We start from the raw sequence: 15,019 nt of genomic DNA on the forward strand, positions 1-15,019 counted from the left end.
GAGCAGCTCATTTTAATTACCTGAGGACTGAATGCCTTCCTTAAGGCCAATAAAGTCTCAGAGGCTGGGAGAGGAGAGCTTTACTTATTCATTTTACCCAAAGCTACATCTACTCCTAGTTATTCTAATAATAATAACTTTAACAATAAAGTTTTAAAAACAATTTTTGTGACACTGATATGCCAATAAAGGGCAACTGCAATAAATGATTGGTCAACATTTTCGGAAATAAAAATTTGCTTTCTTGCCAAGAGTTAGATGAAAAGACTGATACCATTCTCATATATATCTGTTGTATACAGTATAAAGCTGGAGCCAGGAGACAGTTAGCTTAGCATAGCATCAAGATTGGAAACAAGGGAGACTATGAGCCCTGCTTGTCCCAAGGTAAAACAAAATCTCTCTAACAGTACATCTAAAGCGCACTAATTAAGACACTATATTTTGTTTGTTTAAACCACACAAAAACAACAAGTTGTGATTTTATGGGGGGTTATATGGTGCACTCGGAAGTCATTCCTCCCAGCTAAGAAAAAGGCTGACACATAACCCCTCCGTAAAACCACCACTTGTTGTTTTTTCACTCCGGAGTTTGTAAGAATTAAACAAATGGCATATAACATCAAATGAGCTTTAGGGATGCTGGTAGGCAGATTCTTTTACCTTTGGACAGAGCCAGGCTAAATGTTTTCCACTGTTTCCTATCTTTATGCTAAACTCAGAGTATTATCAAATTTCTCATGTAACTCTTGGCAAGAAAGCAAATTAGCATATTTCCCAAAATGTCAAAACTATAAAAATGTCAGACCTAATCCAAAATCATGTGAGAATAAAACCATCAGAGTGTGTCCAGTGTGTAGTGGGTGTTTACCTGTAACTGTCGTCTCAGAATCTCGTCCACCATGATTGCTAGACACTTGGAATAGTCTGTTAGATCCTGGTCAGCTGTTTCTATTAGCTTGCACCTCTATGCACATAAAGAAAAATGGGAAAAAAAACACAGGTAACAAAACACAATCAGATAGATGTACACATACAGATAGTAGAACAAAAATGTAGGCAGAGATAGGGGATAGAGGGATAACAGTACAGAAAAACAGAGAGATAGAGATGGGAAGTGGTATAAATCAGTGTTTTAGTGTTGTCTGGCTGTCTGCGGGCTGTGTTGCTGAATAATGTAAAGGTTCCAGTCAGTGGCCCTAAACTACACCATCCAGGTAAACAACCAAGCTCTGCCTTTCTCACCCTTTGTATCTGTCTCTCTCCACACAGTCACTTTCCTCCTAAAACACACCAGCTTCCTGTACACATACACGCACACAGTACAGTCACTTCACACACAAACATTTTTATGACCTTGGAGAGTTTAGCTGTGAACAATTATCTTGCACAGCTAGGGACACAGGGAGCAAAGACTATAATGTCATCAGAAGACTCTGGGGCAGCTACTGGCTTCTACCTGGAGTGTTTTTAAATATAATTTAGTAGAAATACAGTTACGTATTATGTTAAATTGCATTGAAAGTAAGCACATAAAAGTCCTTTCTGTTGCAAAAATGCAGACTGTCGTGTTCTCGTTCACATCAAGTCCCAGTGTAATATGCCCACGGAATGTGTAATCTTTTATAACTGAGACTAGTCACCATATCTTGCACCCATCTGCAGGAAATATATTTTATATATAATATCTACACTTTTTGGTTGTATTTACTTAATGATGTTTTATAAGGTAGTGGATTTGTGCATTAAACTTAGATTGGAGGTTTCTATTTTCTTTCCTGCTCACTTGGAGTCAAGCAAAGTCAACACACACAACACAAGTGTTTTTTGATGACTGGGTCTATATGCATCTTTAAAGCATTAACAGTTGGAGCCATGTCAGACTCCACGCTGGTAACCACTTTGATAATTCATGTTCGTGCATGTTCTTGTCACTGCAGGTTGAGCACAAGAGCCGCTTAACCCCAGTCAACTTTGGATAATCACTTATCCACTTAGATTGTGATCTCAATTTTGCTGAGTTGCTGAGGCTTTCGTGTGCTGAATGCTCTGACAGCATTAAGGGTCATTTTGGTGATAACATGTGCCTATTCAGGTTCAGATGTATTTGCGTCACAACATTGAAATTAGTCATTGGGACACAAAAACTCAAAAACATACTCCACAATACTTAACTCCCCAAAGCATACACTGCGCTGACAATATCCAAACTTTTTAATTACATTTGTCTAAAGTCCTGGTGCTTTTTGTTTATGTGTGTATGAGTGCCTCCCTGTGAGCATCTGTAAGTCTGAGAGAGTGTAATAGTTGTGTCTCCACTCACCTTGTCTACATAGAAAGCTTTGACCTCAGCAGTAATGGAATCAAAATCCCCACTGATATAGTCAGGGAGAAAGCTGGATATAAGGATAGAAAGAGAGGGTGAGTGACAGAGGGAGAGGGTTAAGATTGCATGACAGACAGGGAGACAGAGAGTGTGAGGAAGAGAGAAGGAGAGAGAGGACATCGGGGCATGTGTCAGCTCTTTGATCTGTGCAGCAAGGGAGAGGTGTGACGCTGCCGAGGGGAAGAGGAAGAAACAAGAAGACAGGGTGATTCTCCATGGCACTGAGCCTGCCCCTGTCTCTCTCTCTCGTGTGTGCACGCACACACACGTCTTACATTAGTTGTAAGGACACTCATTGACATAATATATTCCCTAGCAATTTACCCTAATCTTAACCATAACAAATGATGCCTATCCCTATCCCTATGCCTTACCTTAACCCTAACCCTAATTCTAACCTAACCCTAAAACCAAGTCTTAACCCTCAAAACAGCCCTTTGCAGTTGTGAGGACCAGCCAAAATGTGCTCACAACAATAGTTTCTTACCAAAATTTGTCCACACAATCATAAAAACACATGTACACATACACAGGTATGCACGTCCACATACACAGCTGACAGCAGAGATACATAAATTGATAGGAAAGCACACAACCCGTACATAAGAGCCAACACAAGCAAATCTAATAGTTTGATACATACTGTACATCGAAATGAGGTCAAACACATAAACATAAGCACACAGAGCAATGACAGGACTGGATGTTAATTACTCCTAAGTCAGTCAAACACATAAGTACAGTAAATGATAGATCTCTATCTCTCTCTCACACACACTCACACACACACACACACACACACACACACACACACACACACACACACACACACACACACACACACACACACACACACACACACACACACACACACACACACACACACACACACAAATAAACAAACAGAGCATGAAGTATGTGTTGTTCATCAGATATTAACCTGTTCCAGGTTAATATCTGGGAAAATCTGGTCTGATTAGGAGAGACAGAATACATCCCACGTTGGATGGAACAGGTCTCATATCTAGAAATCTGACTGAGTTTATTAATAGACCAAAACCATGACAACCCAGACCAGGAGGCAGAGTTGCAGTCTTACACGCTTCTCTGTGCTTCCATTACAGTAGTCACTCACCCAAAACCCCATAGAGACTGTGTCTGCCCCCCACCTAAATTAATTAACTGAAAAATAAACAGAAGAGGTGTTGTACATAAAAACCTAATAAAATTAACACCACCACTGCAAAAGTAAAACAAATTAGGAAAATTAAATGTGGACTCAAACATTAGATCACTCCCATCTAAAGCTATATTAGTAAACGGTGTAATATTGGATCATCATATTGATTTATTTACTGAAATCTGGCTGTATCATGATTAATGTTGTCTTAAATGAATCCACTACCCCCAGTCATATTAATACTCACATTCCTCGAGGCACCGACAGAGGAGTAGGAGTTGCAGCCATTTTTGACTCAAGCTTATTTATCAACCCTAAACCTAAACTTAATTATAACTCATTCAAAACCCTGGTTCTTAGTCTCTCACATCCAACCTGGAAAACATTAAAGCCTATTCTATTTGTTTTAGTTTACTGTGCTCCTGGACCGTACTCTGATATTTCATCTGAATTCTCAGAATTTTTAGGAAGTTTTGTCACTTAGTACAGATAAAGTAATTATAGTAGGTGTTTTTAATATTCATGTGAACATTGATAACGATCGCCTTAGCACTGTGTGTATCTCAATTGGGCTGCTTAAGCAACTAGGCTGCTTAAGTTAGTTTTACCCTTAGTTAGAACTTCTTTATTAGATATAATCAATCTTTCTTTATTAACTGGCTATGTACCATAGTCCTTTAGAGTAGCTGTAATTAAACGTCTTCTTAAAAAGCCTACTCTTGACCCAGGTGTTTTAGCCAACTATAGACCTGTATTTAACATTCCCTTCCTTTCTAAGATACTTGAGAATGCTGTCCCACCAGTTGTGTGACTTTCCACATAAAAATGGTTTATTTGAGGATTTTAAGTCAGAACTTAGAGTGCATCATAGCACATAGACAGCAGTAGTGAAAGTTACAAATGATCTTCTAATTGCATCGGACAAAGGACTCGTCTGTACTTTGTTAGATCTCACTGCTGCATATCAAACTATCGACCATCAAATCCTATTATAGAGACTTGAACATATAACTGGCATTAAAGGAATTGGTCTAAGCTGGTTTAAGTTCTATTTATCAGACAATTTTTCATTTTGTGCATGTTAATGATAAATTCTGCATATACTCAAAAGTTAGTCACGGTGTTCCACAAGGTTCTGTGCTTGGACCAGTTCTAATCACCCTATATATTCTTCCTTTAGGCAATCTTATTGGGAAACACTCCATAAAATTCCATTGTTATACGGATGACACCCAATTGTCCTTGTCAATGAAGCCTGGTGAAACCAATCAGTTGGCTGAACTTCGAGCATACCTTAAGGACATAAAGACCTGGATGACCAGCAACTTTCTGTTAAACTGTTAAACTCAGACAAAACTGAAGTTATTGTACTTGCCCCCGAACACCTCAGAAACACCTTATCTAATGATATGGTTACTTTAATTGGCATTGCCCCGGCCTCCAGCACCACCGTTAGGAATCTTGGAGTTATCTTTGATTGGGATATGTCCTTTAACTCCCACGTAGAACAAACTTCACGGACTGCCTTTTTTCCCCTTCGTAACATTGCAAAAATCAGGTACATCCTCTCTAAAAAAGATGGAGCAAAAATAATTCATGCTTTTGTTATTACTAGGCTGGATTACTGTAATTCTTTATAATGAGGCTGCCCAAAAAAGTATCTAATACTCTCCAGCTGATCCAGAATGCTGCAGCGCGAGCACTGACAGAAACTAGGAAAAGAGATCATATTTCTCCTGTGTTAACTTCTCTGCATTTGCTCCCTGTAAAATCCAGAATAGAATTTAAAATCTTGCTTCTCACCTACAAAGCTTTATATGATCAGGCACCATCATATCTTAAAGAGCTCACAGTATGCTATTACCCCACTAAAATACTTTTCTCCATGAATGCATGCTTACTTGTGGTTTCTAGGGTCTCCAGAAGTAGAATGGGAAGCAGAGCCTTCAGTTATCAGGTTGCTCTACTGTGAAACCATCTTCTACTTTGGGTCAGATAGGCAGACACCCTCTTCAAAGGGGTTTAAGAATTTGCTTAAAACCTTCCTTTTTAATAAAGCTTACAGATAGGGCTGGCTCTGGCTAGTCTTGAACAATCCCCTAGTTCTGCTGTTATAGGCTGGACTGCCTGGGGACTTCCCATGATGCACCAAGGTCCTCTTTCCTTCCTTCCTTGCATTCATATCCCATTAATGCTTGTTACTAAGTTGCTTTCTTCTCTCCCCTATAGTTTTGTACTGTCTCGTCTCTCATCTCTCCTCCTGTCGCTTTCTGCAGGTATTTCTGCCTCTGGAGCTGAAGAGTGTGGATATGTAACTGCAAACCACCTACTGCCCTCATGATCCTGCTCAAGACGTACTGCTTCAATTATCATCATTATTATTATTGTTATTACATTTAGTCTGATTATTGTCATTATTATTATTAATTATTGCTGTAAATATAACTTTAAAGAGTACGGTCTAGACCTGCTCTATATGAAAAGTGCCCTGAGATAACTTCTGTTATGATTTGACGCTATATAAATAAAACTGAATTTACAATTGAATTGAATGGAGTAATCTGTTATACTTTGTTTTGAAATCCAATTTCCAGCAATTTTAAAGTGATAAAAATAGAAAATAAATAATTTTTTTTTCTTTTTTTATAAAAGCTGAAATGTAATGAGCCCTAAGTGTACTGCATTCATGTATGTATTTTGACAGTTCAGAATTTTCAGATAGGATGCATGACATTAGTGAACATTACCTTCATGTTTAGAGTGCTGCTGAATGCAAATGAACATGGACTGCTACTGCATATTGTAGGTTTGAAAGCTTATTGTTTGCTTAAGACCGATATATTTGCAAATTAATGAGTGTTGCTTTTCAGGATGTATTTAACTGATTATGAAATGCAGAAGAAATTTCAATGTAATTTATTGGCAAAAAATGAATTCACTGAGCCCTACTTTCCCTTGGTTTATGACTCACATAAACAAGAATTACCTCTAAGAAAATGAAGCAAAATGAAGCAATACAGAATATTAAATGTTAACTACATAAATCTGACCCTGTTAATTTCATTCATCCAAACACAACTATGTTTTGAGACAACCTGCATTCTCAGGGTGTTCGAATAAAGGTCTGTTGAAGTTAAGAGTGAAAACAGCCAAAAATCTACCAGCCAATACCAAGTAAAACATTCCTGTCAGAGAATGACAGATAGCTCTCTGTTTATGTGTGTGTGTTTATGTGTAAGGAGCAGGACCTTGCAGGAATGTAGTTGCTGCTATCTAGAGGCATTAACAGGTCTGACATTACGATTTCCTTGTTGGTTGGGCAGTATGTTTGTGTGCGTTTGTTTGTGTGTGTGCACCACAGCAAGAGGCAAGAGCGATGTTCCGGTCGGCTGAATAAAGAGATACAGAAGGATTATTACCTCCCTCCCTTGCCATTTACACCAACAAGATACAGTAAAACAAACAGAACAGCAATTGTATGCAATCTGCTGCCACATACATACACACCTATCACAAGCATGCATAAAGACAATTGAGCACAACCCTACCTGAGCTGGAATAAAAATTATGATCCTGATAAAAACTTCCCTTGTCCACACACGCGCACATTCAGTCACTGAAATGTGCACACATAAACATACACTATGCACAAACATCTGCAAATATGCAGGTACACACAAGTACATGCACAATGTTCACCTTCTTATAATACAGGTCGCCACCATTCCATCTCCATTCAGAAATAACCTTCACGTGACTGCCTGGACGTGAACTGACACTGAGCCTGATCAGTGTCACACATTCACACACATCCTTTTGTGGCCTGTGTGCATGACTCCATCGGCTGATAGTGATTGACAAAGCGAGATTCTAAATTCTGTATTTGTGTCTGTGTGTGTGAGCGCAAATGCTGTTTGTGTCTGTGTTTGTGTGTCTGAGTTTTATATGTCTGACAGTCTTCACTTCCACATTAATATTAACTGACACTTTAATTTAGATTGGAAATAGTGCATTTCACTGCCAGTTTGTCTGAGTACTGGGTGGCGGGGATGGCTGTGTGACCTTTGCCTGTGTCTTTTTGCGTGTATGTGTTTGTCTATCAGCCTTCCTGTGCATATCTCTCTCTCTCTCTATCTATCTATCCACTTTGCCTGCTTTTTTCTCCTCTCCCTGCCAACCCAGACTTCTCCTTCCCATATTGTTTCCTCCTTTACACCCTCTTACAATTGCTCATTTCTACTCTGCAATACTAACATTTCTATGTAATTAAGACAACTTTCTTGTAGGAAAAAAACATTCTCTTTCTCAGTAAATTCTTATACTTTTTTCAGTCTTTTTTTTCCTTCAAACCACACAATACAGCATCCTTCCATATGGCCACTTAATTACAACAAACTGTTCCATTTATATTCTCTCAATCTCTCATATCTTTCAGCACCTCCTGCATCACAGCATGACAAACACTTTTCCTCGTGTTTTCATCACTTGAGGAGATGCGGCTCTGATTACCCCTCTCACCCCTCCAATCTACCAATCAGAGGAGGAGAACCAGTGAAGTGGTGGAGTAATTATTTTTGGATGACATCATTAACATTGATATTAACTATATGCACAGAGATAAACTCACAGACTCACATACAAACTCTAGACATATGACAAGTGATTTTTCACTAGATATCACTAGTCAACCTTTTGTGTGTGCATGTGCTACAGAATATTGGTTGATTGTGTTTCTAGGAGCCTGTCCTCATTAGAAAAACAACATTATCAGCTATCTGACCAAATGCAACCTCTTGTGGTCAACATGCGCATAATGACTCTCCTTTCTCAGAAGCAAAAGGCAGACATAGCATAGTGCCAAAAAATCTTCTTGGGGAAGAAGGTGTTAGATTTGTGGCAACAGCTCACATCCCGTCTCCTACCAACAGTCAGTGTTGGTTTCTTTAAATGTTATGTTTAGGTTATGTTTTCTTAACATAACGCAATACTTTCAGTTGCATGAACTTAAGCAAACCTTAACCATAGTGGTTACAGATAAGAAAACAATCATATGAATCATTTCTGTGTTATATTTTGAGTAGTATGGGTAATTTTGGAAGGCACTGTCAAATTATGTATTTCGTCTTTCAGATATGAGGCCTTGCTGGTTTGTAGATGTAAGCTGTTAGTTTGCAGATGTGAGTTTTGTGACTGTGTGTGTCTGGTTTCATAATAAAGCAGAACTGCAAAGACAGGTATGAAAATCGACCAATCAGTGCTGACACAGACGTAATAATCCCACTGCAACGAAGATTCTAATTCGCAAAAACTCAAGGCACAAGTGTGAGCTTGCTTGCATACTGATGTACATGTGCCTTTAAAATGCTTTTATGCACATCTGTTTTGAAAGAAACAAACAAAAAAAATACCTGGTTGCACGTAGTTGGATGTATGATTGTGAAAGCATGTACAGTTAGATCCATAAGTATTCTGACAGTGACACAATTTTCATAAATTTGCCTCCGTACACCACCACCACAATGGATTTGAAATGAAGCCATCAAGATGTGATTGAAGTATAGCCTTTCAGCTTTAATTCAAGGGGTTTAATGAAAATATCAGAGTAACTGTTTAGAAATTACAGCCATTTTATACATAGTCCCTTATTTTCAGAGGCTCAAAAGTGATTGGACAAACAAACATAATTAAAAATATAAGTATTATTTATATACTCAGATGAAAATCCTTTAGAGTCAATGACTGCCTGAAATCTGGAAACCATGGACAGCCCCCAATGTTGAGTTTCCTCCCTTGATATACTTTGCCAGGTCTTTACTGCAAACGCCATCATCTGTTGCTTGTTTGTGGGTCTTTCTGCTTTCAGATTTGTCTTCAGTTAGTGAAAAGCGTGCTCAATTGGGTTGAGGTCAGGTGACTGACTTGGCCTACGAAGAATATTGCATTTCTTTGCCTTGAGAAACTCTTCGGTTGCTTTCCGATATGTTTTGGGTCATTATCCATCTGTACTGTGAAGAAACGTCCTATCAGTTTTTTTGCAGCATTTGGCTGAAGCTGAGCAGATTGTATAGCCCTATACACTTCAGGATTCATCCTGTTACTTCTATCATCAGTCACATCATCAATAACTCCCATCGACCCAGTTCCATTGGCAGCCACACATACCCATGCCATAATACTGCTTCCACCATGTTTGACAGCTGATATGGTATGCTTTGGATCATGAGCTGTTCCATTCCTTCTCCACACTCTTCTCTTCCCATTCTTCTGGTACAAGTTAATCGTGGTTTCATCTGTCCAAAAAATCTTGTTTCAGAACTGGTCAGTCTTTTTTTAAGATGTTTTCCGGCAAAGTCTAATCTGGCCTTTCTGTTCTTGAGTTTTTCCAGTGTTTTGTACCTTGTCGTAAACTCTCTGTTTATATTAATGAAGGCATCTCTTGATTGTAGACTTGACAACGATACGCCTACCTCCTCAACAATGTTCTTGACCTGGCTAGATGTTGTGAAGGGGTTTTTCTTTACCAAAGAAAGAATTCTGCCATCAACCTATTTCATTGTCTTCCATGGTCTTCCAGGTCTTTTGTTGTTGCTGAGCTCGTTGGTGCATTCCTTATTTTTAAGAATCTACCAAATTGTTGATTTGGCGGCTCCTAAAGTTTCTGCCATCTGTCTGATAGGTTTGTTTTGTTTTTTCAGTTGATGACAGCCTCCTTCATTTGCACTGACACCTCTTTGGGCCGCATATTGAGAATTCCCATGAACAGCTACAAATTGAAATTCAACGCTTGGAATTAACTCCAGACCTTTTATCTGCTTAATTTGTCATCAAATAACAAGTGAACAGGCCACACCTGGCCATGAAACTGATCAACTGTCAATTGTTGAAATACTTTTGAGCCTCTGAAAATGAGGGACTATGTATAAAAATGGCTTTAATTCCTAAACAGTAAATGCGATATATTTTTTTGAACCCCTTCAATTAAAATTAAAACCTACACTTCAATCACATCTTAATGGCTTCGTTTTAAATCCACTGTGGTGTTGTAAAGAGGAAAAATTCCAAAAATTGTGACACTGTCCAAATACTTATGGACCTAACTATATGTGTGTGTCTGTAGTACCTGGATTTCTTCTTGTGTGATGGAACAGTGTCTAATCCAAACGTTAATCAGCTATATGCCTGGAGGCATCCAGAATAATAACCAGATATAGTCATAAATCTACACACCTCTTACCACCAAACCACATGCACTCAGTTTATTAACTCTCAGTATTACTCTAAGGGGCTACTTTTTGTATTAAAGAGAGAAAGAGAGAGGGGTTGAAAGAAATACAATCATAATTTTAATCAGCCTTAATTGTTACAATTCTAATACAATTTACTTAACAAAAATTAATGAAAGCACATGTAAAAACAAAAGTATAAAGCCCTCACATTAAAAGAGATGGCCCAGCTCAACTCAGCATGTCAATTTCCAACACAGAACAATAAAGAGAGGGGAATTCTCAAATTAGTCTATAATAGACAAACTCTACCTGGAGTGTAGCAATGTAGTGAGTTGAGAAAGAGAATATTTGGGCTGAGAAACAGGTTTAAACTAGTGTGGCTATGAGCTTCTTGACAAAAGATGATAAAAGTGATCAAAAATAAATTAATATTTGTACCTATTTACTATAGAATAAAAAACAACTGAAGTTACTTCTAACACAACAAACCTACTGCAGAAACATTACCTATTAACGAAATTATATCCAACTACCATAAAAATATGCAAAAAATAAGTCATAAATTAGACAAGATACGGTCATAAAATGACCCAGCAAACTGCTTTGATTCATGTTGAATGTGAAATTAAAAAAAGCAAATTTCTAAAAGCACTGAAAGCAGGTAAGGAGGAAGGAGTCGTTAGTTACCAGTCATCAGCTGTTCCATGAGTCTCGCTAACCCCCTGCCTGGTTGAATTTGCAATGTAATTCTATTAATTGCTGGCCGGTGAGCCTGTTTTAAGGTCAAACAATTTTTGATGCCCCAGCAGTTAAACAATCCCAAGCTGTGCAAATTTAATTACAGCAAATTTGAACAGAGCTCCAAATGCTCATATGGTGATTTTGATATATCTAAAAACAGTAAATTGTCTTTTTAAATCTATCTAAACAAATATCAGCAAGCATATCAGTCTTAGAAATCTTCGCTGACCCCATTTGCATTATAGGTCAGCTAACAAGGGGGTTCTGACTGAGACAATGAGTTCTTTAAATACTATATGCACTTTTAATACTACTGTACTATAAATGCTATACACAGAACATAAAAAATAAAAAGTGTGAGGTATGAATGGAGAAAACATGGAATTACAAACAGAAAGAGAAACTGTCAGAGATATCTCTCTGATTTTCAATTTTCCTTTAGAAAAAAGGAAAATGCAGGGTACAATTTACATGAGAGCCAGGGGTGTTAGCTCCAACTTTGCTTTCAGTTTTAGTTCCAATTTTAGTTGGTATAGAATAATAATTTACCAATTCCTTTTATGAGGTGAAAGGCTTAACATTGCTGACTCTTGTTCAGTGGTCAAGTTGGTAAGGTTAAAATGTTTCTCTTGATAGAGTTAAATTATGTACTGATAATGCATATAACACAAGCTACAGTGTAGTGTAGTTCTGCTGTAGTCTACAACTGCATGCAGATAGAGTATTGTCCTTGTGTGTGTTTCATGAAGAAAAAGGGAGAAACCACATTGTATTGTCATATATCAGGAATGTCTAAGCTAAAAATAGTACAAAATGTGTAATACATTTGAGATCCACATTATTGCTTGTTGAAACTCAGGTCTCATCTGAGTAGTTACTGGCTGATTGTACTAATTTACTAACTTTTAAATTAGAGATACTTCATTAAATGTACAGTATGTGCAAATATATGAATGCATGTCAATGATGAATACAGTTCCCTGCCTTGTGGTAGGAGTGGATGAGCAGGATTGAGATTCAATACAAGGAAAAACAAGTAAGTGACCCACATTTCTAAGAACTCAGCTACTGCTTGAATTAAATGCATACACACCAGTCATGTATATCAAAAGAACAGAATCTGAATAGATTACAGTTTAAATAACAGTGGACTTTGGAGCACACATAAACGTCAACAGATAAAATCATGAGAGGAAAAACTGCTATTATGAAATCAATAATGTATGGAGTGAGCATCTCTCCATTACTTTCTTTCACATAAGATCAGAAAGATAACTAAAATAAAAAAAGGAAGGAAAAAAATCCCAATTGAAATGAATGTGTGCTCCACCTGGATTTTGTGAGAAAATACAAATACATCTGTTTGTCTTCCAACACACCATACAGTCAGGTTGAAACATGTTCACCTGACTCATCATAAGAGGCAGAAAGCCTTAGCGCCTGACTCCCCCTCTTCATTCCTAATGACTACCATGAAGGCTGTTTTGACAGAAAATTAAGTGGCACATTTCTTTTAACTGTGGGAGGCGGTCCGCCCTTCTCTGTTCTTGTGGCAGAGCAGGAGACTGTGGGGGCTGACCAGAAACTTTATTATCCTCATTATTTTCTGATGGAAACACATGGTCATAATACACACACACGTCAACTTACTTATTAAGGACATCACTTTTTCTAAAAGGTTTGATATAATTTACATTTCAAAGAAAACATTTAAAAAATTAATAATTTCAACTTTGGTTTGTCCTCCAAAACACCACCTGAGACACAGTTTCCCTACAGACAACTGAAAAACCTTGATTTTCTCAAAAAAATCTTTGCCAATACAACCGCAGTGAATGTGGTGATGACAGTGCAGAGACTGTGGAGCACTTTTGCTGGCTTCCCTTCTGAAAACCAGATCTTAGAAGTTGAAATGTTCCCCCGCAGTGAGGCAGCACAAATCATCAGCATTACTTGCAGGAGTTTGGGGGGTACTGATCCTTTCATGAGTCTGTTGATGTGTAAGCTACAGTTTAGATGTGGGACCTCTCAGCAGGCTCTGCTCTGCAGGTATCCAACAAAAACAAAATATCCTAGTTTTGATATTTTCATCTTAAGTTTTAAACTCTGATATCTGGGGTGGATATTTTGTCCCTGTAATGGTTTCACTCATACACAATTTGGACAAACTTGAAAGCCCTAAGATGTACATCAACACGCATACACAGAAACCAGCAAAATGCACAACAAACACAGTCTGACATACAGACACAACTCAGCTCAGCTATTTATTATGTCTTTATTTGGGTTTAAAAATAATATTTATCAAGCAATCTGTTTTGTCTTCATCTTTTCTTTTTTTTTCTCTTCTGTGCATCTCTCTCGTTCCTCTTTGTAGTTTATCACATGGGAATGTTCCTGCTCCAGTACTTTTAAGATTTCATAAAACTTGGCTTTGATTGCTTGCTCTCCCTCTCCCTTCCTCCCCTTCTCTCCCTCTCTGTAGTCCATTAGTTATGGTAATGTTAGGTTAAATACATCTTAACTTGCTGGTTACCCGTTTATACATCGCCACCCGTAAACTCTTTTTTACCCCTCTTCCCCTTCCTTGACATTCTTTCCTACAGTCTCCCAATCCTCCCTGCGTACTGTGAAACTTTTTGACAGTTACTGTTGGGTAGGGCTAAAAGGGAGGTCTGTCCAGCAGCTTCACTTCGCAGGCTGTTGACAGAGCTCAAACTGGAAGGTCAGAAGATGAATCTGCTGTGTCACACAGACACAAGTATGAGCAATGCCTCTGTGGGCAGGGCTAACATGCTCAAACATACTTTGAGACTGAGATGTATGACTAGTTGTATTTTGAAAATACAACGAAAAAAATGCACATGCTCACAGCCATACAAAACACATTTATCTTACTATATTAGTGAGGACCGTACACTGACCTTATCTTCAACAAAATCTATAACTCTCACTACTTGCATATCCCTAACGAACCCTAATTATAATCCTAGTTCTAACTTTTACTGTTCAGCTACATTCCCATCAACAATCATAACTAAACATTACAATTAGAAAACTTTACTTGTTGGTCAACCATTTATTGTGGGAAACTCCAGTGCATAGACATTACTGCAGTGTACAATTAAATTCTTCCATTTACTATCTTTCTTTATTTTATCTTTGTTTATGATAAGCTCAGATTGTCTATCCTCCAAACACATTTTTATGATACTGAACTAAAAGGACAGTTTTCATTTTGTTGTTTTGTAATTTTGTAATTATCATTTTATGGTTACTGCTGTGGTCAGAAAACAGGCATTTTTGTTAGCAAATTCAAAGTTTTTCTTGTTAAAATGGTCTTAATCATGCAATACAGCATTAACTTTCTTTTTTTGTCAAACTTCACATTCAAAAATTTTAACATTACTAAAGCATCTAGCGCTGTTTTTGTAAAGTAGTTTAACATCAGTGTTAAGTGACTGATCAAGCAAAGTGTACGCCAAT

General features: G+C 37.8%; 1 protein-coding gene across 7 annotated transcripts in view; it reads right to left on the reverse strand.

Annotated features, from left to right (window-relative positions):
• tpk1 (thiamin pyrophosphokinase 1) overlaps positions 1-15,019 on the reverse strand; it is a 68,023-nt gene that overhangs the window by 32,189 nt on the left and 20,815 nt on the right. For all 7 annotated transcript variants that reach the window (XM_040126616.1, XM_040126612.1, XM_040126611.1 and 4 more), the window contains 2 exons: positions 2,324-2,396; positions 872-967 (listed from right to left, as the gene is read on the reverse strand). In XM_040126616.1, the coding sequence (XP_039982550.1) occupies positions 872-967; positions 2,324-2,396 (169 nt within the window). The remainder of the gene's footprint in view (positions 1-871; positions 968-2,323; positions 2,397-15,019) is intronic.

Source organism: Xiphias gladius, chromosome 5 (assembly GCF_016859285.1).
Source record: "Xiphias gladius isolate SHS-SW01 ecotype Sanya breed wild chromosome 5, ASM1685928v1, whole genome shotgun sequence".
Classification (NCBI taxonomy): domain Eukaryota; kingdom Metazoa; phylum Chordata; class Actinopteri; order Istiophoriformes; family Xiphiidae; genus Xiphias; species Xiphias gladius.